At 41.5% G+C, this 27,650-nt stretch overlaps 1 protein-coding gene across 1 annotated transcript in view; it reads right to left on the reverse strand.

Annotated features, from left to right (window-relative positions):
• COL6A5 (collagen, type VI, alpha 5) overlaps positions 1–27,650 on the reverse strand; it is a 107,667-nt gene that overhangs the window by 35,781 nt on the left and 44,236 nt on the right. Inside the window, exons 11-30 of the mRNA XM_005863598.2 lie at positions 26,189–26,331; positions 25,277–25,369; positions 23,272–23,325; positions 21,233–21,304; positions 20,871–20,897; positions 20,721–20,765; positions 20,580–20,633; positions 18,516–18,578; positions 17,793–17,858; positions 17,337–17,390; positions 13,621–13,656; positions 13,139–13,201; positions 11,405–11,467; positions 9,978–10,040; positions 8,376–8,438; positions 7,808–7,858; positions 7,648–7,683; positions 5,698–5,760; positions 4,593–4,655; positions 87–122 (exon numbers count right to left, since the gene is read on the reverse strand). Of these exons, the coding sequence (XP_005863660.1) occupies positions 87–122; positions 4,593–4,655; positions 5,698–5,760; positions 7,648–7,683; positions 7,808–7,858; positions 8,376–8,438; positions 9,978–10,040; positions 11,405–11,467; positions 13,139–13,201; positions 13,621–13,656; positions 17,337–17,390; positions 17,793–17,858; positions 18,516–18,578; positions 20,580–20,633; positions 20,721–20,765; positions 20,871–20,897; positions 21,233–21,304; positions 23,272–23,325; positions 25,277–25,369; positions 26,189–26,331 (1,208 nt within the window). The remainder of the gene's footprint in view (positions 1–86; positions 123–4,592; positions 4,656–5,697; positions 5,761–7,647; positions 7,684–7,807; positions 7,859–8,375; positions 8,439–9,977; positions 10,041–11,404; positions 11,468–13,138; positions 13,202–13,620; positions 13,657–17,336; positions 17,391–17,792; positions 17,859–18,515; positions 18,579–20,579; positions 20,634–20,720; positions 20,766–20,870; positions 20,898–21,232; positions 21,305–23,271; positions 23,326–25,276; positions 25,370–26,188; positions 26,332–27,650) is intronic.

A 27,650-nucleotide genomic window follows, 5' to 3' on the forward strand; every position in this document is an offset into this window, starting at 1 on the left:
GAAAGAACAGAAACATGAGCAGAGTGGCCATATTTATTTGCCAGTGGGTTGATCGGTTTTTCTTTCGTAAATAAGGAGATACATACAGAATAAACAGGCATCCCCGCTGTGCCTTTAGGGCCCTAGGGAAACAAAACAAGAGCAAGTTATTGCTATGTGAATTGGAGTCTTTAGTGTCAAAACAAAAGCAGAGGAAAATACCTTCATTCTTTTTTTAGTTAAAAATTATGTTCTTGGGTACATTTATTTTATTTCAGAAAGACAGAAATCTCTGAATATGAATGACCCATTTTGGTATTTTGGGGAAATTTCCAAAATGGTGAAGGAGTACAAATGTTTGTCAACATGCATTATTCACAGTGGCCAAGACATGGAAACAACCCGTGTCCTTTGATGAACGATTAGATAAAGATGTGGTACACATATACAATGGAATACTACTCAGCTATAGAAAAGATGAAATGTTGTCATTTGTGAAAACATGAATGGATCTTGAGACTATCATGCTAAGTGAAATAAGTCAGATGAAAAAAGTCAAGAACCGTATGATCTCACTCATATATGGGATATTAAAAAAAAGCAACAAGTGAACAAACCAGACAAACAAAAACTCATAGACACAGACAACAGTATGGTGGTTACCAAAGGGAAAGCGGGGTGGAGGTAGAAAAGGGTAAATGGGGTCAAATATATGGTGATGGAAAACCTTTTTTCTTAAAAGCGCAGCTGGCAGAGAGGGATTAAATTTTTCTGAACAGGTGGGTTCCAATGCTCTTTCCCACTTAAATCAAGAGTGTCAAGTTCTTTGTTTCCTGTCAGATCAATAAAGCTAGTCTGCTCAGAGCGAACTGAATTATTATATCTCTTAAAGATATCTGTACTAAAGATATAACCCTTAGAAGTCATTTCTCATCAGAAAACTTAAAATTGTAAACAGAAGACTTCCTAAAGCATGGCAAGAAGGAATTTATTGAGAACTCAGAGATATAGGTTTATTAAGAATCAAGGAGTTTGAGCTTGGCCGGTGTAGCTCAGTGAGTGAGCATCGACTTATGAACCAGGAGGTCGTGGTTCAATTACCCATGGTTCGATTCCCTGTCGGGGCTTGGTCCCCAGTGTGGGTCATGCAGGAGGCAGCCAAACGATGTTTCTCTATCATCAATGTTTCTATCTTCTCTCCCTCTCCCTTCCTCTCTCTCTCTAAAAAAAAAAAAAATCAATAAAAACACATTTTAAACAAACAACAAAGAATCAAGGAGTTTAAAATGCAGGCAGCACCTATAACCTCTACATGTGTGAAAGAACCAAAGACAATTACATCGGAAAAGGAGCCTTACGCAAAGGAAGAGCAGACACACTAAGCTCTTAAATGCTGAGAGGTTATAAAAGAAAGGAGTACAATTAATTACTGAGATGAATTGAGAAGATTCCCGGAAAAAAGGTAGTCCTTTCTTGACAGCTTAAGCTTTTCTCTTTTTCCCTTCCTCCTTCCTTGTATCAGAATCCGGCTTCCTCTTGGCAGGTGGCTCTCAACATGTTTGCACACATGGATTCCTCTGAGCAACTGGTAAATGCTAAGATGCTGGCTTCAGAAAATGCTATTATTACCTGCTCATATTTGTACAATTTCACTGGCTCAACCACAAATGTCAATGAGAGAATCTTTGTTCTAAATGGCAACCGGGTCATCTGTCCATTGATTCATCCAATAACCAGTTAAATGTCTGCTGAATGCTGAATCCCCACCCCCCCACTATGCTGCTGGTGTTAACCAGAACTGTCATGGCATCCATGATTCCATGACTCTACTCATGGGAGAATATCTTATTCCTGACCCAAATCAGGAAATTATGCATCTCATTAAATAATGCTGAGTCATATCCTTCCCTTTACAACTTATGGCAGAAAACAGAAAAGAATGCACAGTCACATAAACAGAGAGAGGAACAGTTTCTTACAGATCTTATTGAGGGCTAGAGGCCCAGTGTGCGAAATCGTGTGAGACCCAGACCTGCCGCGCTGCGAGACCCATCAATGCACCTCCTGGTGACCAAAGCTGTTCTCTAGGAATAACCCTTGCATCCTTCTGATGTGAAAGAGAGACACACATGTCCTGACTCCAATGCCCATGTCATTAATGATGAGACTAAGAAAAAATACAAATGGCTCCCATAAAGTCCTCTCAGTGATGTTCTAGAAGCACTGTCACCCCCTATGGAGTTAGCTTTAGCTGAGTTGAATAACATCTTCCAATTCCTAGCGCTGCGAGACCCATCAATGCACCTCCTGGTGACCAGTCGTTTGGTCATTACGGCGTTACGGCCACTGGCCTTTTATAATATAGATTAGAACTCGGGGAGTATGTTCTAAAAGACTTAAGAGTAACTTTGAGCAAGTTTTTAGGCAGAGGCTAAGGATCAAGGGCCTGAGACAAAGAAGCCGCATTCTCCCAGGTCAGTAGGCCAAGCACAAGGCCAGGAAAATATGGGATCCCCCCAAAATGGGAGCTCCAGAATCTGAGCAAGAGATAAATCCAAACTGGACCAGATTGGTTCATAGACTAGATTCTTACTCACACAACTAAGAATATTTACCAATTAATACAAAAGAAATAAAAGATTGTAGCAGAGTATCCATTATAGGTAGTCGATTCTCATTTTACTATGGATTCAGTCGTCCACAAAACACCCATGTTATTTGTTTCCCTTATAAAGTCCCAAGGTAAGGGACTCCTCCAGGTAGTCAGAAAATATTCACAAAGCACAAAACAAGGTAAGCAGTTTCTTCACTCCTTACGCAATGCTGCCTGCACCTCCTACACAAAACACAGGTGCTGGCAACATTTAGTTCTTACTGCCTGTGCTCATCAGGGGAGAGAGACATGTCTATAAATCATTACCATAACATGAGTGAGACTAAAATAGAGAAATGGATATTTATCAGAGAGAGATGTGCTAGACTCTGTCCAGGAATGCTTCCAAAGGTGACATTTCTCTTTTGATGGAATCATAGTGGAAAGTTGTAGTTATATTTCCAAATATTTTGAGGACAGGAAGTAATATTAATGGTTTGGGGAAACTCTATCAACTTGCCCCGCAGGATGAAACTTTATGAAGCTTATGTAACCCATCCCTATTTTTAAAACATCAGTAAAAAAAAAAAAATAAATAACAGTAGCCGCTAATATTTGCATTGAACTTTATAGTTCATATGCTTGATTATGTGATCCTCCCAGCTACCATTTGAGGTGGTTAACACAGGATATGTCATCTCTGTTTTAGAGGTAAACTGAGCAACTCCATGGCTGGCTGAAGGGCACACAGCTAGTAACAAGCAGAATTTGGACTTGAACCCAGTGCTTCTGACTTTAAATTCTGTGCCCTTTCCATTGTACATCCTAGAAACCAGTAGCACATGCGACTTAGTTCTCATGGATATACTTACTCTCCGTCCAGGGGGGCCGTGCGTTCCTTGAGATCCCTTTACACCTTTCAAGCCTACAGTGAGCTGCAGATGGAAATATGTGTTACTTTCCACATCTTCTAGCCATGGGACGACCTGACCTCAGTTTGAATAAGACTTTACAATTAAAAATAAATTTTTAACAAAGCAACTACTAATTCAAGTCCAGTGAATTCCTTACTTGTAATACAAATGACCATTCTTAATCATTGGCAAACATCCATTTCCTTCTGAGCCTCTTCATTTAGTGACATACTTTGCTCTGGCACTAGTTGTGCATTTAAATCTAAATTAGCTATAAACTAGGATTGGTGCAAAAAAATAAAAGCAAATATACTAGGGCATCCAGAGATTTAATATAAAACCTTCTATCTGCAAAGGATCAAATACAAAAAATAATTGCCCACATACATAAGGGTAAATGGGAGGGCTGTGTCATTCCCATACCTTAAGGTGATGGATATGGAGCTAATGAGATCTATCTGGCCACATGGAAAGTATCTGTTGAATTGCATCCGTTTCAGCTGATAATGACTGCTGATATCCCATTCAAACTTTAAAATGAAAGGACATTTTCTCAACATTTTGTTTTTAAATAAGTATAACCTTCTACTCTGCACTGCACTAATTAGATCTCAACAGCCTTCCGTAAAATAAATACCCCAGATGACCTTGGTTATGGGTAGTGGGATTGTCCAAAAAAACCCTCAGGGACACCGTGGAAAGATGTCAGCTTCAGAAGTAATATTAATGGTTTTGGGAAACTATATCAACTTGCCCCGCAGGATGAAACTTTATGAAGCTTATGTAACCCATCCCTATTTTTAAAACATCAGTAAAAAAAAAAAAATAAATAACAGTAGCCGCTAATATTTGCATTGAACTTTATAGTTCATATGCTTGATTATGTGATCCTCCCAGCTACCATTTGAGGTGGTTAACACAGGATATGTCATCTCTGTTTTAGAGGTAAACTGAGCAACTCCATGGCTGGCTGAAGGGCACACAGCTAGTAACAAGCAGAATTTGGACTTGAACCCAGTGCTTCTGACTTTAAATTCTGTGCCCTTTCCATTGTACATCCTAGAAACCAGTAGCACATGCGACTTAGTTCTCATGGATATACTTACTCTCCGTCCAGGGGGGCCGTGCGTTCCTTGAGATCCCTTTACACCTTTCAAGCCTACAGTGAGCTGCAGATGGAAATATGTGTTACTTTCCACATCTTCTAGCCATGGGACGACCTGACCTCAGTTTTAACAAGACTTTACAATTAAAAAATAAATTTTTAACAATGCAACTACTAATTCAAGTCCAGTGAATTCCTTACTTGTAATACAAATGACCATTCTTAATCATTGGCAAACATCCATTTCCTTCTGAGCCTCTTCATTTAGTGACATACTTTGCTCTGGCACTAGTTGTGCATTTAAATCTAAATTAGCTATAAACTAGGATTGGTGCAAAAAAATAAAAGCAAATATACTAGGGCATCCAGAGATTTAATATAAAACCTTCTATCTGCAAAGGATCAAATACAAAAAATAATTGCCCACATACATAAGGGTAAATGGGAGGGCTGTGTCATTCCCATACCTTAAGGTGATGGATATGGAGCTAATGAGATCTATCTGGCCACATGGAAAGTATCTGTTGAATTGCATCCGTTTCAGCTGATAATGACTGCTGATATCCCATTCAAACTTTAAAATGAAAGGACATTTTCTCAACATTTTGTTTTTAAATAAGTATAACCTTCTACTCTGCACTGCACTAATTAGATCTCAACAGCCTTCCGTAAAATAAATACCCCAGATGACCTTGGTTATGGGTAGTGGGATTGTCCAAAAAAAACCCCAGGGACACCGTGGAAAGATGTCAGCTTCATTTCCACTCATAGGATCAATATTCTGGGCTGTACTGTGTGCCTTAGAAAAGACTGGATGACGCAGACAATCCTTGAAACAGCCAGATATCAATCTGTAAATCTTTGTAATAGTTCAGAGTCATGGAACCATAGGCTTTCAGAGCTGAAAATGACCTTTGGTGTCATTAAGTTCAACCCTCATATTGTAGAAATAGAGACCCTGGAAAGGTGTATTGAAGACCACACTGCTAGGAAGTGCAATTTTAGATGTCCTTGGGATGGATCAATAATCCACATTTATTATTGCAACACAAAAGCCAGAGTTTCCAAGGAAACATGTTTTATTTCTGGAATTATAGGCTACTTACTCTTCGTCCCCTAAATCCTTTGGGTCCAGGCTCCCCAGGAATTCCAGGATTTCCAATTTCACCCTGAAGATTCAGATATAAGAAAATCAATGGGAAATATTTGCTGTGAAAAAATAAAAATAATTCTCTCCAATCTCAAACCTAGTTGATCTTATACCTATACCAGATATTAAACACTAAAAGTCAATTTCTGTCATTTAGAACTAAGTCATTGATACACTTATTCTACAAACTATTTAAAATTTTCTAAGGATAGAAATTTTTATGTATAAATATGTATAATGGCTATCTAATCAGTTAATAAAAATACCTAAGAAAAATGCTCAAAAATTAGGTAAAACATATGAAACATTGACTACATAAAATACTAAATGGTGAATTACTTCCTAAATTTGTGAATCAATTCTCAAAAAGTTGAAGGTAAAAAACAAAATTTACTCTGACCATGGGAGAACTAATTTTAGCATTTACTTACCAAAGTGCTAATTTCACATTTATCCCCAAATTGAAATAAGCTGTTTTTCCCCTTTTTCAATAAGTTAGAAAACTGGTCCTCCACAATGAGAACTCTTGTCCTAACAGTTATCTGTATAGTCCCTTCTTGCACCCTTCTCTACCTAAGGAAAGAATTTATTTTGGTAATTCATCAATTAAAAGCACTTTAAGAATCCAAATATTGTCTTTTTTCCTATCGTTAAATTGATTTGCTTAATTGTACACCTTTTAAAATCTATATTCTAAATTTTAATTTGAGCATCAACTATATGGAAGACACTCTTCTAGGCAAGACACTTAAAAAAAGAAAATCTTATTACATAATTTCAGTGTATAAAACAGATGTAACACGAACTACTCTGGTCAAAATGGAGGGTGTGTCTGGTTGTAGAACATGGAGATGGATTTCAATCTGGTAGATGGTGAGGAATTCTGGAGCTATCTGATCAGGAGAATAACAAAATTAAGGCTATCTCTGGGGGGAAATCAAGTGATAGTAGTGTTTGGGATTAATTGAAGCAGGGAGAAGTGGGAAGTAGGGGACCAATGAGAATAATATTGTAATCTTTCAAGTGAGAAGAAATAAAGGCCACAAAAATGAAGGACAGATCGCAATAGCTGAAGCCAACAGTTTTTTTTTTAAATATTTTTATTGATTATTAGAGAGAGATGAAGGGAGAGAGAGAAACATGGATGTGAGAGCAAAACATGGATGGCTGTCTCCTACACGCCCCCTACTGGGGTCCTTTTGGTGCACAGGATGACATCCAACCAACTGAACCACACCTATCAGAGATGAAGACCCAAGGTTTAAATGAGATCACTGAGGCAGAGAAATCAAGAAGAGGACAAAGGACTAAACTCAAGAGGACACCTAGAGTTAGGGTTTCCAGGAAAGGGACATCAGGCAATGAAGAACAGGACAATCTTTTCCAATTTAAAGATTCATAGGGATAAGTACAGCCCTTTTTTCATGAAGCCCAGGCAAAACAATTGCCTTGCTTTATGTTTGTTTCTTTAAGATCCATACGTTTATTTCAATTCTCAACTAAAAGGTTAAGATCATGCTTATATGCATATATGCATAACCCATGGTCACAGACAATAGGGCAGTGAAGGCCTGGGGAGGAGGACAGAGCAACATAGAGGGAGTTAATGGGGAGGAAAAGAGGACATCTGTAATACTTTCAATAATAAAGATAAATCAAAATTTTTTAATGATCACGGTAATTTGAAAAGGTCATATGCACAATACCTTTTGCCCCATATCTCCAGGGAATCCTCTTGGGCCCTATAATTTTCAGCAGAAAACATAAATAAGTCAACACAACACTTCTACCAAATGGAGGGGGTTAATGGGGAGGAAAAGAAGACATCTGTAATACTTTCAATAATAAAGATAAATCAAAATTTTTTAATGATCACGGTAATTTGAAAAGGTCATATGCACAATACCTTTTGCCCCATATCTCCAGGGAATCCTCTTGGGCCCTATAATTTTCAGCAGAAAACATAAATAAGTCAACACAACACTTCTACCAAATGACCATTTTTTTTCTTGTATTATTTTAGGTTTGCTTCATCAATGAAAGAAATAATTGTTTTCCATATTTACCTGTATTCCTTTTCGTCCTATATTACCATAGCCTGGGATGCCATAATCTCCCTGTGAACAAATCAGTTCATTTTAATTTCTCAAAATTGAAAATTAATTGTAGTCTATACTGGGCAGATTATAATGTCAGGAGAGAAACACTGAGGGCTTCCAGGGGGACTGAGACCCTGGCACAGCCGGAGCCACTAGAGCAGGTGCCCATTTCTTGGCCTACTCCCCTCTTCTTGTTGTTGCCCTAGAGTTTTACAAGAAGGGGAGAGAAAAGGGTAGTGCTGTTTTTCAAGTGACCTGTGCCTATATGACCACTATTGGTGGTTAGAATATTGAAATGCCCATTCTAACTTATCCATAACCCTCTCTGCATGCCCCCTTTCCCTCTGACTGTTCTTCCTCATTTTAACAGATCGGCTATAGAATGAGAGCTGCCGGGGATGGGAGAAATGTCCCCACATCTACCTAGGAGGTGCTGAAATACCTTCACTTCCCCAAATGGTGTCAGCCCCCTTCTCTTTGCCTCAGAACTGAGCACTTGGAACAGGGAAAGGACAAGGGTCCTGAAACTTCATACCTGTTTTCCTTGCTGTCCAGGTTGCCCCACTAGCCCAGGATCTCCAGGAATTCCAGATTCTCCCTAATAAATGGGACAAGAAGGGTTTCAGATGGGAAAAGTCAAACCTAGCTCCCAGCGTAGGAAGCTCTGTCCACTAGATGGGAGACAGGGTTCTCAGGGAGAGTTCAATGCTATGCAAGGAGGTGGGGTGTAGAAAACAAATAATGAATGACCTTTCCCAAAGGTAAGCAGAAAACATCAGCAGAACCCATAGCTGGACTCAAGGACTGCTTTCCCAGTGTTACAGAAGGACTGAAGGAGAAGGCAAGGAGTGGAAAAGTTACTCTAGGGAAAAACCTTTCATTTGCCGATCCAACGGTTATTTACTGTTGTGGAAAATAAACCACTGAACATGGTAAGTGGGGTCCTGGTTGGAAAGAGAGACAGACGGGCAATTCTAAACCTGTGTGATAAAGGTCAGGGTGCGGTGGCAACAAAGAGAAGGGGAATCTAAATTAGAATTGGTGGGGCTGGGAGGCTAGCTGCCTGAAAAGGGAGCATGGATGCTGAGGCTTGAAGGATGAGATGTGTGAGCTGGAAGGAGGGTCAAGGGAGGAGCGAGAATAATGCAGGTAGAGGGGAGGCACTGGTGAGAAGTCTCAGGCAAGCATGTAGGAGGGAGAGGAGCTATGAAGCCTTACAGTTAAACATGGTCCATCAGCAAAGGGCCTTCTAAGCTACTCTAAAGTCTGGAGATTTTACTCAGGGCCCTGGGGAAGTTAAGAATGGCTACATAATTTGTGGGGCTCAGTGTAAAATGAAAGCACTGGCCTCCTGTTCAAATAGTAAGACTTTCAAGATGAGGACAGCACAACATTAAACCAAGCTTGGGACCTTCTAAGCTAGGCCCCCATGTGACTGCCCTAGTTCCAGGTTCCTGAGCTGGCCCTAGGGGAGGGAGCTGCTGAAAGGATTTAAACAGGGCGGCAAGATCATGGCCAGAAAAGGTATGTTGAGTTAGAGAACTACATGTACAAGTAGATTTGAGTTGACACTCCCTCCACCACTCCCACCCCCCACTCTCAGCCCAACTCTGCCACCATGGTTTTCAAAGCTGTTTTATGATGGGTGAGATCACTGTGTCCCTCCTAGTGAAATGAGGCAGTTTCACGGAGAGGTAAGCAGTTACCTCTCAATGGAAGGAAAAGAATGTATTAGCACCATCCTGTTGTCTGTGTCAGTGAGTTTTGTTTGTTTGTTTGTTTGTTTGTTTGTTTGTTGTCAGAGGAGAATAGGGATAAATGGGCCAAATATATGGTGATGGGAGGAGACTAAACTTTGGTGAGCATACAATGCAATACACACATGATGTATTATAGAATTGTGGACTTAAAACTTATATAAGCTTATTAACCAATATCATCCCCTCAAAGTTCTAAATAAATAAATAAATAAATAAGCAAGCAAATAAATAAAATCCCATCGATCTATTAGCAGAAAACTGGTGGGTGGTTGGTGGTATCTGGATTCAAACATGTGAAGAATTAATATGAAAATCAAGAAAAGAATGGAGATAAATTTTCCTTTCAGTATTTGAAATCTATAAGAAATAACACAAACTTTTTTCCCCGAAGGTCCAGGTCTTCCAACACTCCCTTCAGCTCCCACTGGTCCAGAAGAACCCTGGGGAAAAAGTGGAAATGGAAATGGAACGCTGCAGCAATGCTTAGAAAGCCCATTAGATTAGGCCTGCTTTTCTTCATGTCATCTCCAATCGCTCCTGCACGCTTTCTTAACAAGGAAGCCAGCCACCCAGGGAGACAGACATCTGGACTGAAACCAGATGACTCAGGCTACAGTCCTGGCTAGAGCACCACAAGTCTTCATCTGCAAGGACACCACTGTCCATATGGGGCCTTAGAGAGAAACAGAAAAGGCGCCTCTGACTAAACACACACAATTTCTGAGTGTGGCCAATGTGTTGTAATGCACTGATTTTGTTGAACAAGATACTGTACCATCATCGGCACGTTTGTGCATGGCCCCATGCACACACACAAAGTGGTGTGCTGAATGTGTTTCAGTTTCCCAATCTGAAAATGGGCAAAAATGTCTTTTAAAAGCATGTTGGGAAGATAACAGAGCAAACACTGGTATCCCTAGCCTACTGAACTCTTACCAGCTGAGCTGAAGTGAACAGATTCAGAACATTTTTCATATGAATCCCTCACCACCCAAACTCTCATTACTCACTGTCAGAAACTCAGGAACCAAATAGATTCAGAGGGTGAATTCAAAGCTGAACTTGGGCATTAAATAAATTTGAGTAGTAAGGGATCTTTGTAGAGGCAATTTCAAATATCTACAGTCAATGGAGCATTGCATGGCCCAGATAATTTTTAGAAGTTAGAAAAACTTAATGTACTAAGTTTTGAAATGTTCATGAATCAATAAGATTTGTACTCTTCCAAATGTTTTCTTAGGCTGATCCAATGGGTCTGTGCTTTCTGAGTAAAACCCAGTGAAAGAGAAAGAGGAGTGCCTAAGCTATGAACAAGGATTGTGAGCTGTGCTAAAAGTTTGTCACAAAGTTGTCCCAAGTTAATTCAAAAATGAAATACTTCTGCCCAGCCAGCATAACTCAGTGGTTAAACATTGACCTATGAACCAGAAGGTCACGATTTGATTCTCGGTCAGGGCACATGCCTGGGTTGTGGGCTTGATTCCCAGTAAGGGGTGTGCAGGAGGCAGCCTTTCAATGATTCTCATCATTGAAGTTTCTATCTCTCTCTCCCTTTCCCTTCCTCTCTAAAAGCAATAAAATATATATATATTTAAATTTCAATGATTCTCATCTTTGATGTTTCTCTCTTTTCTCTCCCTTTCCTTTCCTCTCTAAAAGCAATAAAATATATATAAAATATATATTTTTTAAGTGAAATACTCCCTAGGTAGGTAATATAAAATAAACTATATATGAAGGTGTTTCCAAAACAAGAGGAAAATAAAGACTGGAGACAACTGACTAAGGTTTCTGAGTCACTCACCTGAGGTCCTTTATGCCCCTGGCTCCCCTTCTCTCCTCTGCTGCCAGGAATTCCATTGGACCCCTTTTGTGGTAACAAAAGAAACACAGTGCAAGAAGTCAATGAGAACTTACATTTTTCGAGTGTGCATTTGAAACACCCCCATGTTAAAGCAGGAAAAGGCAATGCTCTAACCCTTCAAGCAGCCTTTTAACTGGGAGGTTAAGCATTATTTAAAAGAAGAACTGAGGGGAGGCCCAGCCTCAGGGGTACAGATCTTATTGAGCAAGCCTCAGGTTGGGTATAAAACCTTCATCCCTCTCTGACAGGTAGAAATGGAAAAGAGACCAAAGAGAGGAATAAAACCCATGGGAAAAGGAAGTAAGACACAAGGAATGGTCAGATGGCTCCGTTTATGGGGCAGGTTCCCTGGGCCAAAGTGTTTTCAATGTGTAAAATAGAAACCAGAGTTGTTTCAAGTTAGCACAAAAGGGTGTTTTAGCAGCAGACCCATCAGAGGAATTACAACACATTTTCTGGCATAGTTACCATCAAATGCATGGTTCCCATATGGTTCTGTGAGAAGAGAGGTGCTGATAACATCTCCCACTATCAAAGCACCAGCTATACAGTGGCCCTGGCTGCCCCGTGCATATGGTGATTGGAGCCACTGGATTTGGTTCCGTTAAGTACCAAAGGACTCGAGGGGCTGAGGCAGTCACCCCTCTCCTCACAAAGCCGGGGGGTGGATCTAGGTTGGTCCCATGGTTATTTAATTTAGAGGATCTGCTACCTGGTGGCTTGGTTCAGGTACCCCAGAACCACTCAATAGAATCCCAAATTCCAAGTGAGTATTAATAATCTGGAACTTTCTAGAAGAAAAATGAACTCTTGGGAAGGTCTTAAAATGGACATACCTGCACAGGCCCTTCCAGACAAGTTCAGGCTGAAAGTGGACTCTATAAGGTGACTAAATACCTACATGCTACAGGATGGACACACCTGCACAGGCCCTTCCAGACAAGTTCAGGCTTGAACTTGTGGACTCTATAAGGTGACTAAATACCTACATGCTACAAAGCTGTTCTCTAGGAATAACCCTTGCATCCTTCTGATGTGAAAGAGAGACACACATGTCCTGACTCCAATGCCCATGTCATTAATGATGAGACTAAGAAAAAATACAAATGGCTCCCATAAAGTCCTCTCAGTGATGTTCTAGAAGCACTGTCACCCCCTATGGAGTTAGCTTTAGCTGAGTTGAATAACATCTTCCAATTCCTAACTTTCTTTCATGGGAGTCTGACTGCAGGACCTCAGTTAAGGAAAACCACTTTGTCGATCCTGATATTGATTACTAATATAATACTAACGTATTAATAATTCATTATTACTACCACGCAGACACAGTACCAGGTGAGCACAAGAGCATGCCTTTATCAGTGAGCTGCAAATGTAGGAGCAAGTTAGATGGAGCAAAAACCCCCACCATGGTGGGAAATGTAGAATTCCAGAGACACGTACTGTGGAGGAGGGAGGAGGTAGATTAAAAATTTCTCGTTCTTTATTTTTATACAGAATGACTTGCCATCTTCCCATCAGAACAATTCAGCATTATTTTTTTAATTTAAATTCTTCATTGTTTAAAGTATTACCTAAGTCTTCTTTTCCCCCATTGACCTCTCCCTGGCCGTCCCCACCCCCCAGCACAACTCAGCATTATTTCTCAATTATTTATGAACTATTCCAACACACCTGTGGGCCTTGTAATCCTTCAGCTCCTGGTGCGCCTGGAAGTCCAGGATCTCCCGGCTCCCCCTGAAGAATGAGAGTTTTCTGTGAAAAGGTTTTCTCCACCTGGTTCCCATATAGGTCATCTCTTCATAGTTCCTAGTGCTACCGTACACAAAGGCCGTTTCTTATTCTGGTAAAGAATTTCACTCTATTGCAGTCATTCCCAGTGCACATGAAAAGCATGCAAGGACACAGCATTTGGGACTGCATACGTCCTCTTTCCTATGAAGTGTCTGTGAAGAAGGCTTTGCCTTAGGTCTGGCCTGTCCTGTTCCTGGCAGCTGAACTGATCCCCTCTCCCTTCCCAGTCAGTGGGGATCATGTCCAATGCCTGGCATATCCTACAACACCCTAGTCAAATGCTCACTATCCCCAGTGCATTTGCATGTGAGCATCTCCTTGGCCTCATCTACCACCGAGGACAGTAAAGGAAGGATACTCACCGGGACCCCCTGGGGCCCCCTGTGGCCTTCTCTTCCCTGGAGGAGAAAAAGCAAAGTGTTAGTGTCTGGATGGGGGTTCCTTAGAGGCAAGTCAGCCTGTCTCACTCTCTGATAGACATATAAGTAACAAGCAGCTCAAAGCAATGGCTTCCTTGAGGCACTTTCCAAAGATGAGTTTTCACACTAGGCACTTAATTATAGATCGATATTTGGGGGATTGATTGCAAACGGATCCAAAGGTCATTATAGACCCAGCTGCAGGCTGACAACCTCTGACAATTACCCAGGAGGCTGTTTGAACAACCAAACCATCCTGAAGAGCCTGTCTTCTACCTCCCCTCTCCTGCAAGTCCCACAAAGCCCTGTGTGCTCGGCAGAGGCTTCCCTGTGTGACAACAACCTGTGTCACACCCATCTCTCTGTCCTGGCCCCTGAGTGTGTCTCAGGGGAAGAGTACAAAAGTGTTAGATACAGTGATTCATCTGGGCCCACTGAGGTTTGTTTCCGTGGAATCCTACAAGGAGAAAATGATTGATGAGGTCTGTTCTACCCTGTTGTGGCCCAAATGGTACCTCCAGGTTCCTCTGAGAAAAGCCGGGCTGCTCTCTGAAGCTGAAATCAGTCTGCATCTCTCCAGAAATGGCTCCCGTTGCCAGCTCAGGTTCTCCACCTAGTGGCTGTCTTTGCCACACCCTCTCCTTCCCAGAGGGTAGCCAAGCTGGAAGAGGATTCAGGCTGCAGATCCTAACTTCTTTTTCCCTAGAGAGCAACAAGATCTGTGCTCTCCCCTCCTCACCTACCACCCTTGCCTCTTTGAGAGAGCTGCGGACACATCTCAATCATCAACTTCCTTTGTTGTGATAAACAACTATGATTACTTTAGGTATAAAACAGTACTTTTAAAAATGTCATTCATTCATTCATTCATCTGTGTCCTTAGAAGGCAGTCATGAACTCAGCCCTGCCCTTTAAAGCCTGTGGGCACAGAGCATTGGCTCAATAAACTTTACTCAGGGTGGTTAGGAGCCCAGATCCCAGAGTATGAGACAGTCTCAGTTCAAACCTTGGTCTAACACCTACTACCCATCTCTGTCCTGGGCAAGCTGCCCAAGGTTCCTTGATTTTTCTTATCTGTAAACTGGACATAATAATAGTATCTACCTCGTAGAATTATTATGAGGATTAAATGAATTAATACTTGAAAGTAATGTGATCAGGATCTGGCCTAAAATACATGCTATCGAGGTACAAATCCATGTTAATATATAAAAAGTCAGGGGCCATTACGACCGAAACAACCGGACAGATGACTGAACAGCAGGCTGCGTGGGACAACCAGGCCAGCAGGGGGGCAGTTGGGGGCGACCAGGCCAGCAGGGGGGAAATTGAGGCAACCAGGCTGGCAGGAGGGGCAGTTAGGGGCAATCAGGCAGGCAGGGAGGTGAGCAGTTAGGAGCCAGCGGTCCCAGATTGTGAGAGGGATGTCCGACTGCTGGTTATCCCCCAAGGGGTACTGGATTGGAGAGGGTGCAGGCTGGGCTGAGGGGACCTCCCTGTGCATGAATTTTGTGCACCGGGCCTCTCATACCATTATAATAAGCATTCTGTGTGTGACAGGCAAAAGGCAGTGGACCTGAAATGTTATTTTCAATACTCTGGTTCTCAGTACATTAACTTTTTTTTGCAACAGCCAGTGCAACAATTAATTGACATAAGTTGAAATTGTGTCAGCAGGAGGCAATGTCTTAGGTTTGTTTGTGTTTTTAGGATTTTTCATCCACTCAAGATTCTCTGACCCTCATAGGGAATTCTGACCTTCACTGGAAAGGTGGGGAGAGGGTAGAAAAGCTTGGTCTTTTTTATATCCACATTGCCTTATTTAATTCAGGAGAAAAGAGGGTAGAAAGGTGGAAATAGGCGGGGAAGTGAAGGAAGATGGGGGAAGGAGACTGAGAACCTCCTGTCCTGGGAGTGACTCAGAGCAGCGATTTTCAACCTTTTCTGTCTCATGTCACATATAAACTAATTACTAAAATTCTGAAGTATACCAAAAAATATAATCTTTGCCAATCTGACAAAATACAGGTATAATTTTTATTCATTTACAAAATAATAATAATAATAATAATAATAATAACCTACTCTTTTTGCTCCAAAGTGACTTTTTTAAAAATCAGGTGCCTATATTTACATATAAGAATTTCTGGTACTAAGAAGTAATCAATTAGATGCAACCTTATTATGCAATGTGACCATTAAGATGCAACTCTATTATATGACCTATATATTTACAGTTTAAGATTGCATTCATACCTGATGGCTATTGTTTTGGCTGTTGTCATTTTTTTTATTGTCATTTTTTGTCATTCTAAGGGAAAAGAAGTCAGTGCCCCTGACTAATCGGTGAGGCATTGCATATTTTAAAAATTCTTGCAGCACACTGGTTGAAAATTGCTAACTTAGAGTAATCAGCTAGTGCATCCAAGTAGTAATCCCTCCCCGCCCCCCCTCTTCCCAGCCCTACCATCTTTTTTAAAAAAGTGCCTGATTGATAGTGACAGTTATAAAGTTATTTAAAACTAAAAGTATTTTCTCTTAAACCAACAAAAATGCATATTTAGCTTTAAAATTTATAGCATTTAGCTTATCTTGCTGCTCTCTTGCTTCTTCTGATTAATTTTAATTCTCTAGTGAGGAAAAGAGGGCAGAGTCCCAAAGAATTTTACCAGAAGCACTGGAAGCCTAAGCTATCCCTTAGGCATAGTTCCCTTAAGAACTATGATTCAAGATCAACAAAGGCAAGAGGAAATTAAAACACATCTATCTGCTATCTATCCCAGGGAGAAAGGCAATCAGCCACAGCCTGCTAAGTGATGAGATTACAAGACTGTAATAAAAAAGAAAGCCAAGTATTTTCTGTTCCCTCTTGAGTAAAATTCAGGGCCAGATCAAGGACCTTGTACATTTTTCTCTTTTTAGAATCTCCATGCTGAGCGTGTGATAAAGGGGTTTCTCACACATGATCAATATCATTCCTAATTTTAGAAGTCCACAAAGAGAAAAGCGATTTCTTGGTTGTTCCTTACAAAGAAGGGAAAATCTATTATCGTTGTTTTAGGCTTGATATCACATGAGATGCTGTAAAGTTATACGAGGACCTTGAGGTTGCCACTAATCGCCAGTGTTTGGGTTCATCCAGGAAGAATTGATCTGTGTTTCTTCTCCCCCCCTGGCCATAGATGAAGAGCGTTTACCCAATGCATAATATTCATATAGAAGCTCAAGGATACTACGCTATTAAAGGAGGGCTTTTGTGTTTAAGTCCCTGACTCTCTTCAAAGACATTCAAAGGTTTCTGGGAGGGAGACAGGGGCAAGCAAATTGTGTCACAGTGATTCTCAAACAGGAGCAACTCTGCTCCCATCTGCCCCCTCACCATCCACCACCAACATTTCACAATATCTGCAGACATGTTTGGGTGTCACAACTGGGGGAGGAGGTGCTACTGGCATCTAGTGGGTAGAGACCAGGAATGCTGTGAAATATTCTCTAATGCACATGATAGCCTCTCATGATAAATTATCTGGCCCAAAATGTCAATAGTGTCCACGTATCCGCCCCAGATCAGCCAACTCTGCAGTAACAACTATTTGGAAAACCTCTGTGGCAGCTTCAGGCAATAAGGAGGGGAAATAAATGACCGTGACAATACTCACCCTCTCTCCTCCGGAATTAGGACTGCCTTGTGTCCCCTTCTGTCCGGTTCTACCCTAGAAATACAACAGCCCCCCAAGATCATAAAGCGAAAGGTGCTAAATAAATTACAAAGGCATCAGCATCAAAACCTCAGGCACTATTAAAAGATAAGAACAAAAGTGTCATTCTAGACTCTTCCTGCATATCAGCACTATTGGATATATATCCATTCAAGAGGAGAACGGGATAGCAACATGCATTGCTATTACCAGTTTCCCCACATATCGCCTGCCAGAAACATAGTAATTTTGCCCATAGAAGTGTGACCTCCTACAGACACACGGCTCTTTTCAATGTGAACTTCAGGGGGGTTTGTTCAGTTATAGATGGATTACATATTTTACTAAGTCATTAATTTAGATTTTACTAAAGTAACATAATTAATCAACTCATATAAGTAAAACAGGTCCAATTACTTGTCTTCCTTGTTGTCCTTCAGAGCCCTTTTGTCCTTTGATGTTACTGTTTTGTCCTGGATTACCCTAGAAGAAGATTTAAAAAGAATTTCAGAATAAAAAAATACCAGTTTTGTTTTGTTTTGTTTTTCAAAATGGTACAAAAACTTGGGTTAAGTGATGAGGGGTGTGATGTGAGAAACTTGGGTTACTTGGGTTAATGATGAGGGGTGTGAGAAAATCCTCCATATTTGAATCTCATAGATGTTTGAAAAAGTGAAAGTAATAGTTCCCCAAGTTTGAAGGGGGCGTGGCGGTAAATGACAAATGATTAGAGTGCATGCTGAAGCCATGGTGAATTTCCTTTCTCTGTGTTGGCAGTTTCACGGATGCACTAGTCCAACATGCTTATGCCACTCCCTCAATCGTGCAATAAGATTCCCCTGCAATCAACTACACAAATAGGGAATCTGTGAGATTAGAAGCCCAATAAGCAAAACTATGGGAATTTCCCCTCCAAAAGAACTTGAACATCTCAACCTACAGAAGGATGATTAAAGTGGGACTTTAGTTCCCAGTTTTGAATTTTGTACATGATCAGATTTCTCCCAAACAAATAGCCTCTGTCAACCTACCTCCCCCTCTCCCAAGACAAGCTTTTGCCCACGGGTCAGCAGGAGACACAGGGAAAGGAAACAACTGAGGAACAAGAAATTCAGAGCCAACTGGGCCCTAGTAACTTACAGGATCCCCTGGGAAGCCCCTCTCCCCATACTCTCCAGGGGGGCCTCTGGCACCTGGGCTGCCCTGAAAAAAATAAAATGAGTTTCTGCGTTAGCTTGTGGGAGGTTTCATAATAATATTAAAATGTCAAGTGCTGTGTGTGTTTGGAGGGGAGGAAATCAATCAGATAAAATGATCCATGTTCCTTATCACTTTAATTAATGTGAATTTAATGGTTACATATTGCTCCTGGGTACTGTATTGGACATCCCAGCCAGTCTAGCAACTTCTGGCATCTATAATTAAATTGCCAACAGGAGACCTCTACAGGGATGTTCCGTTCTTAACTCAAACTCACTTTTTTTCCAACTAAACTTGCCCAAGCCAGGATCCTTATAGGCATTTGGACTGACCCCTAATTTCCTTCTCCTCTAGTCACCTAAATCTGGATATCTTATGTCCCGGAGTCAGGACTAGGAGGAAATGAGCAAGTCGCCTATGGTGCAAAATTTAGGGAAGCACTCACGCTGTGCATAATGAGGGTTTCCCTAAATTTTGCACATAGGTATTCACTCCAGTCTAGGCTCTGCCATCTCCTTAATTAATATGTTCTGTTTCTGCCCTAACCGGTTTGGCTCAGTGGATAGAGCTTCAGCCTGCGGACTGAAGGGTCCCAGGTTCGATTCCGGTCAAGGGCATGTACCTTGGTTGCGGGCACATCCCCAGTAGGGGATGCGCAAGAGGCAGCTGATGGATGTTTCTCTCTCATTGATGTTTCTAACTCTCTATCCTTCTCCCTTCCTCTCTGTAAAAAGTCAATAAAATATATTTTAAAAAATATGTTCTGTTTCTGTTCTCACTGCCATTGCTTTATTTGAGGCTTCATCACTTCTCATATTGATTGTTACAGATTCGCCTCTTATCTTTGCCTAGCATCCAACACAGCCTCCAGACTACTGCCAAGTAATTATTTCTAACATGTAAATCAATTAGGATCTCCCTGCTTAAAATCTTTCAAAGGCTCCCTACTCCCCAATGGTTAAAAGCTCAACTCCTCCTCATGGCTCACCAGTGCCTTCCCCATCTCTTCTAGTACCTCTTGAACCTGACCTCCCTCTACCTCTTCTCTAATACTCCTACCAGGCAGAACAACTGCAGTGTCACCAAGCCTCTGCGTCTTTGCTAACGCTGTCTGGAATGCCCTTCCTCCATGTCTTGCTAATTTCTAGTCATCTTCAGCTCAGTGACCATTTCCTCCAGGGAGATTCCCAAGCCTCTGCGTCTTTGCTTATGCTGTTCCCTCTGTCTGGAATGCCCTTCCACCATGTCTTGCTACTTTCTATTCATCTTCAGCTCAGTGACCATTTCCTCCAGGGAGATTTCCTGAACTCCTTCCCCACCCTGCTGAGTGAGAACCCTTCTCTGGGCTCCCATGCAGATGCCTGCAACACGGTCCCAATCACATTCTGTGTTGCCATTAGCTATTGACCTGTCTGTCTCCCCAACTACACTGTAGAATCCTGAGGACAAGGACAAGGTGGTTTATTTCTGATTGACTGGTGCATAACTCAGTGCCTGGCACACCCCAGGTATTAAAAAATATTTGGTAAATAAATGTATCAGAACATAAAAGCAGAGCTGCTTGGAACCAAGTAAGCATGTATTAACTCATGAAATGAATTTAAATTTTTAAAGATTATTAACTTTTGAAATGAATCTAAAATTAAAGTTTCACTGTGATTTGCTATACCAAAGTCACCAAAGTAATTTTGCTTTTTCTCTTGTTTTTTTTCCCCCCCTGATGCAATGAAAGCTGCTGACAGGCGAAAGCATTCATTTGCAGACTTCTGAAAAACATGCCCATAGAGCATCTTGCACGCCTTGAGATTTCTAACGGGAAATTCTTAAAAATTACATAGTTACCTACTTGTTCCAAACTGATTGCAGCACCTCTTCAGTGGTAATAAGCCTTCATTATGTGGTTAAGTCAGCTGTCGATTTTATCCCTAATAACCGCTGACACACAGCAATTAAGACTGTCTCTCTCACTAAATTCTCCTGCTCTAATAGATTAAAGAGTGTTACCTGAGATCCTGGATCACCTCTTTCTCCCTTTTTTCCAGGAAATCCATGAGAGCCCTAAAAAAAGACACGGAAAACAAAATTTCCATTGAAAAAAATGTATCAGCCTCCTGCTGGCTTTATGGTACTTGAAAAATGGCTTACCTCCTCCCCGTCCAGGCCATCGATCGCATCTTCTCCCAGTTCTCCCTGAGAAACAATGACGGGCCGCAATCAGAAAAGGAGGTCCCTGCCACACGCCTATCCGGAAACTCATCCCGCGAGGACATGCAATTTGAGAAGAAACTACAGTACCTTAGATCCAGGCAATCCTCTGACTCCCTGTAAAAGATACAACACCTCTCAGCCACATAGCAAAGACAGCACAAGGATTCCTAGATTGTTGGAGCAGGAAGGGGCTGCCCCTCTGAAGACAATGACTGTGTATTTCTTTAGTTGCTTTTGGCTCCATAACCACAAAGAGGTTGTAGATGGAATTTACAAAAATCAATGAGATTACAAATGTAAATCATCTGCAGATGAGGAAACTAACATGTAAGTGGAGAAAGGGGAAGAGAGAGGGGGGATGAAAGACAGAAAACAAGAGAGGGAAGGAACGAAGGTCAGAAGGTGGGGTGTTGGGGAGAACTTAAAATAACATTCCAGCAGAGCCTTACCTTTTGACCCCATTGCCCGGGACATCCTGCGATCCCTTTGTCTCCTGGGGGTCCAGTGTCTCCTCGCATTCCCTAAGAGAAGGTGCCCAAACAGGTATCCAAAGTGATTCTTATGCCCAAAGCCACCAGCAGTTTACTTTTTGAGAGTGAAGCTGGGGCTTGGCAAACAAATCCTCCCCCCAACTCATTACATTTAACTCTGTTTCCCCCTCTATTTAAGCATTTTTCCTGTCAACCTTCAGGGCTTCCTTTCAGATCCAAGATCACACAGAGGCAGGGGATGAGCTCAACCGCTTCACTGCCTCATCACTCGGCACAGCCACGGGTTCGGAAGCCGCCTCACTTTCCAGCCACATTCTAAACACGTGGTAACACACGTTGGTCCTACCTCTTGTCCAGGGCTTAATGCTGCCCTGGAAGAGTCAGCATGGCTGATGGTACAGAAGCAAGTCGGTGCCAAGGGACTGGAGCTGCGTAGAAGCAGTCGATGGGAAGAGACCCTACTCTACGCCAGTGCTCATGGGAAGTCCCACCAGGTTAAAGATCCCCAAAGTCTGACCAGCCACATAGGAAGAACACTCAAGGTCAATGACACATGCATCTCCCACCAATCCTGCTTTCCCTGGGAAATATGTAAATGCAGGTAAATGCTGCAGTGAAATGAATCTCGAGAAAGACAGTGTTGTGTTCCTTGCAGGCAGGGACCTCCGACTGTCTCGTTCCCCATTGTGCCCTTGTGCCTGGCTCAAATCTGGGTGCAGAGCAGGTGCTAAAGTTTTGCTGTATGGATACATAATTTTTTAGCAATGAGCTTAATTCTCCCCTTCCTGGTAGGTGAGAGGAGAACTGATTTTCCTCTCCCCTGCTTTGCTTTCTTTATTCTGAGGATTATTCCCAGTAAAGCAGGAGGCCTGGCGCATGGCCACAGCTTGCTGAGAAGTGCTGAAATGTTCCGGCTTCCCATTGCCTGGAGTCTCAGCCAGCCTTGGGCTCACAGCCAGGCAGTAGCATGACACGAGTCCCCACACTCCAATCCCTCCGTGCCGACTGGGTGGGCTCCAAGGCCTCTCCGCAGGTACCTGGTGGGTGACTTCAAGGGCTCCCCTAAGTGTTCATTTTGTAAAGTTTGCTCTTAGAAGAATGTACAGATGTTTACGGATGAGGAGACTGAAAGGTCACGAGGTTAAGTATCTTGTTAAGGTTTCACATCTACGTCAGTCAGCCTTTGATGTCTGACTCTGGAGACTGTGCTTTTAATCCTAACTTGGTGCCAAGAATGAGGAGCTGGCCTTCACTCTAAGGCAGTGATGGCGAACTTATGACATGGGTGTCAGAGGTGACACGCGAACTCATTTTTTTGGGTTGATTTTTCTTTGTTAAATGGCATTTAAATATATAAAATAAATATCAAAAATATAAATCTTTGTTTTACTATGGTTGCAAATACCAAAAAATTTCTATATGTGACACGGTTTTTCAAAATGCTGACACGCCGAGCTCAAAAGGTTCGCCATCGCTGCTCTAAAGGGATGGACAAGCAGGCTGGACACTTCCTGAACTTTTCCCACCCCAAATGGAGCCACCCATGTGGTTTCAGTTCCTCCAAATCCATTTTCAAAATGTGACTGATGAACCAAATGAGAATTCTGGTTTCAGGGTCAACGACTGAGATCTGAAAACCTCTGTGAACCATGTAACCAGGATTCCCCACCTTGGGGGGCGCTCTGCTTGTTTCCTTTTCCAGGTGGGAGTAGAGAGGAGCATACCTCCCTGCTACTGATAAAAACAAACAAACAAAAAACACATAGGCGAGCTTGCTCACTCCCCCACAAATAGGTTTAACAAGGGCCTTGTGATTCAGACGAGGAAAAAGGAAAAGGGAAGCTACCACCCATTTCCCTCAAAACTACAAAGAATATTTACCATACACAAAAAACCTCACCACCTCTTCTGTAGGAAAATAAAGCTTTCTATAAAACACAAATTCAGTATGTGTGTGTGTGAGGGGGGGCAGGGGAAGATGAGTCACAAAAACTTACATGGTCTCCATCCTCTCCCCTGTGTCCTCTGCTGCCTTTTAGACCTAGAGAACCCTGAGAGGAAAGAAAGAAAAATCACTTTTAGCCACCTTCCATCAATTCAAACTTGTGCAGTCATTGGGCCTTTTAGTTAGTCCTCCAACTTGGTTGTAGTTTGCGCAGGTGTGGCTGTGAGTGTGGGGAGAGTCCTACAATCATCAGGGAAAGTCTCTCAGAAGGTGGCCCTCCTGATGCTATAGGAGACCGACCTTTGGAATTCGTCTGCAATGCTGGGGGGCCAGGCTAGTCCTGTGACTCGGAGATTTGCACCAAGGAGAGCGGTGGCCACACAACTCTTTTAGCAGGCAAATGAATAACACTTCCAAACAGATCATTTCACTTTCTTCTGCTTTTCTGAGAGCTCAAGGAAGAAGAAGCACTTCTCCCAAGCAAGAGGTTACATATATGGTTTAACTCCCTCATGGCTTATGTGTGGCAAGGATGTCAATTGAGGTTTTTCTTTCCTCCTCCTCAAACACAGGCCCTAGTTCTCTGCTCAGGATAACTGATCTGAGCAAAGTAATGAGAGAGGAAACTGCTAAACAAAATGTAACTGGTAAAATGCCCAAGATAAATAATCCTTACTCAAGCATGGGCAATGCTCCACTCAGGAACAAGCATTGTATTTGATCTCTTAAAATAGAACAAACCAGACGCTCTTAATTGTGATATTTAAAAGCCACTTGAAAAAGTGCATAGAAGTAAATAAAATGTCAAGGTCACAGCTTAATTATTATAAAGTAAACATCTGTATAGCCACTACCTAGGCCAAAAAAAGAGGATATGGATGGTGCCCAGACACAGTGCCCATCCCAATCACCAACCATTCCCACCCTCACCGCAGGGAGAATACTTCTTTTATAAAAATACCTCCTTGCCTTTTTTATTCTCTACTACTCATTCATCCTTAGACACTATAGGTTAGTTTTGCCTGTATTCAAATTTCTTATAAATGGAATCATACCATATGTATTCTGTTTTGCTTTTTTTGGCCATTACTGTGTTTATAAAATTTATTCATGCAGCCCATTTGTTTTCAATACTTTGGAGCATTCCATTGAATGAAAATACCATAATATACTTATCTATGCTATTGTTATGCAATTGATCTTTTGTAATTCATTTTCTAAAGGGCTATTCATCTGCAATGCTATGCTCTTTTAGCAGTTCAATTACATTCCATTGCTGATGAAGTACAACTTTCCCCATTATTTTAACATTTCTTGCCACCTTTTAAAAATTTTATTAAATTTATTGGGTGACACTGGTTAATAAGATGATATGTTTCAAGTGTACAACTCTATAATACATCATCTGCATATTGCTTTGTATGTTCACCACCCAAAGTCAAGTCTCCTTCCATCATCCTGTATTTGACTTCCTTTACCCTCTTCTCCCTTCCCCAACTTCCTTTCCCCTCTAGTAACTACCATATGGTTGTCTGTGTTTATAAGCTTTTTATTTGTTTGTTCATGTGTTGCTTTCGGTTTCATATCCCACATATAATATATGGTTCTGTAACTGAATTGGAGGAGATATTTGCAAACAATACTTCTGATAAGTAGCTAATATTCAAAATATATAAAGAATTCATACAACTCAACAACAACAAAAATCAAACAACCCAATTTAAAAATGGGCAGAGGATTGAACAGACACTTCTTCCAAGAAGACACATAAATGGCCACCTTTCAAAATGTCTGAAGTGAGTAAAAAGTATAAATTGCAAAATCAAGAAGCAATATCACCAAGGACATATAAGAGAAAGGGGGGGTTATTCTTAATAGCAGCATCAAAAGTAGGCTCTTCTGAACCGGCTCCTACACCACAGATGTCACAAAAATGCCCAGGGACAATGATATCGGCATCAAATGAGGGTTGCAAATTCAACCATTCAGTCTCAGTCTCAGTCCCACCCACACCAAACCAAGGCCCATTAAGTTAAATAGTTTCATCTGAAGGACACCTTCAAGCCTTGCAGTCCTCGGGTCCCATGAGGTCCTGGATTCCCTGGACACTTGCAAAATGCACAGCAGCATGTCCTCTCTACAATGTTTCCCTGAAAAAAAAAACCAGACTTGAGTGAGCAACAACTGTCACAAACTTCATTACATAAGAAATATATTCTCACAAATCAAAATCTACCACCTACAAGTGCATGCTCTCTTTGGGGCACGGGCCACAGAGACTAAGAGGTGCTTTTTGACTGAACACTTTCAGTGGTTCTCAACCTTCCTAATGCCTCGACCCTTTACTACAGTTCCTCATGTTGTGGTGACCCCCAATTTCATTGTTACAAATTGAACATAATTAAAGCATAGTGATTAATCACAAAAACAATATGTAATTATATATGTGTTTTCTGATGGTCTTAGGCGACCCGTGTGAAAGGGTCGTTCACCCCCAAAGGGGTCGCGACCCACAGGTTGAGAACCACTGCTTTAGATAGAGAAGGTACAAGATTAGCAGCAACTGCATTGGCAACACACCCTCTCCAAAAAAGTGACCTCTATTTATAGAAGGAGCCCACTGCATAAATGGTCACAGGCCAAGTTTGCACAAGACTGGTTGGTTCCTAGTTGAGTCTCCCGTTTTGGGGGGTTTCTGTAGCATAAAGTGTTGGTGGTATTTCTTATTTGATTAGGGATCGGTTTTCTAGTTCCCTATGCATTCATTTGGTTAAATAACAAAGGATAAAAATGCGTGTAAAAAAAAATTCAGCACTCTGATCTTTCACACTTTTTTATATACTAAAGGCCATGTACTGAATTTAGGGCAAACAAGGCAGTCTTTGAAAATACTCATCAAAATTCCAATTTTGTTCCTACTGTATTTTGAATAATTGGATTTTTGTTGTGGTTGTTGTTCAAAAACTCACCAGATACTGTGATAGCATTTTACCCAGGTCTCTATTTCCAATGGTCAGGTGAGTCCTGTAATCAAATCCTTTTCCAAATTCAAAACTGGAGAACTCGTCATGAGCAACTGGGTTCAGGGATACTACCAGCAAAGCATCAAGACCTATGCAGTAAAAATGACAGATATAAAACCAAAGGAATTGCTCACACACAAAAAAAAAAAAAAAAGAAGAAGAAGAAAAGCCACTCAGTGAACATTATTCAAAGAATCAGAAAGGGTGGAAAAACGTAAGAGGAAGCAGTGCTCTTGACATACTAAGAATGTAACAGCAGATTTGCCGGCATTGTCAATACACAGACTAGGTACTCACAGATCCCCAACTCCAGGATGAAATTTCCCAAGAGAAAGTATGCAAGAGAAACTATTTACAAATCTACAGAAAAACACTAACAGAAAACTGTTTAACATCTCACCACCAATTTTAATGCAATTCGTATGCGTTTGAAAATAATTTTTAAGAAAGGGCAAAGTTCTTGTTCATCTTCCAAGTATTTGACTGAATATAAATTAATGATAGTTCTCAAGTCATCTCCATGGCCAAACACCCTTGGGAGCCTAGGCCCTGGGAGCCTGAGGAAAGCCCGGGGTAATTCAGTATCAGCTGAACTCTTGGTCATACCCGGGAGTTCTTTATTCATTTATTCACTCATTCAGTTTTTAATTAATTCATTAGTTCATTTACTCTATTCATCCTTTCATTAGACAAATATTTCCTTATTAGAAGCCTCTTATGCACTAATCATTGTACCAGGGATACAAGAGGTATGGTCTACTAGAAGAGGTGGACAAGAATCAGATAGTTGCTCTGAGAGGGAACGCCAGGGGGCTATGGAAGCCTAAATGAGAAGCTCCTAACTCATTTTTGGAAGGTCATGGAAGGTTTCTGCAAAGAACTGATATCTAAGCTGATCCTAAAAAAATGAATGGAAGTTGGTCAAGAAAAAGTACTCGAGATGGAAGGTGGAGAGAAGATGGGGGTGGGAGCCTGAGTGTGGGAAAAGTTCTAGACAAAAGAAAAGAGTATATGCGAAGACTGAGAAGATGGGGCTGTGAAGTACATTGGAGGACAAATAGAAAAGATTCTGTATGCGTGGGACACTGAGTGTGAGGAGTGAGGGGAAGCTGGCATGGGAAGCAGGACCAGATCCTGCAAAGCATCATGGGCCATACTAAGGAATTTGATATTCCAAGATCAGTGTGAAGGTGTTGAAGGGACCTGAGAAGGGAGGGAGACACAATCCACCAGTAAAGCAAGACATGTTGTGGCCTCTAGGGAGGATGCCCATGAAAGCTGAACCCAGAAGCCAGTCTCAAACTATGTCCCCCATTCAACAGTGGAGCCTCTGTCACTGCACATTACTCTCAGCTTCTGCATTTAGCTTCCAGTTCAGCCGGAAACTATGACATGGACAGGGACTATA

Source organism: Myotis brandtii, unplaced genomic scaffold, assembly GCF_000412655.1.
Source record: "Myotis brandtii unplaced genomic scaffold, ASM41265v1 scaffold18, whole genome shotgun sequence".
NCBI classification, from domain to species: Eukaryota; Metazoa; Chordata; class Mammalia; order Chiroptera; family Vespertilionidae; genus Myotis; species Myotis brandtii.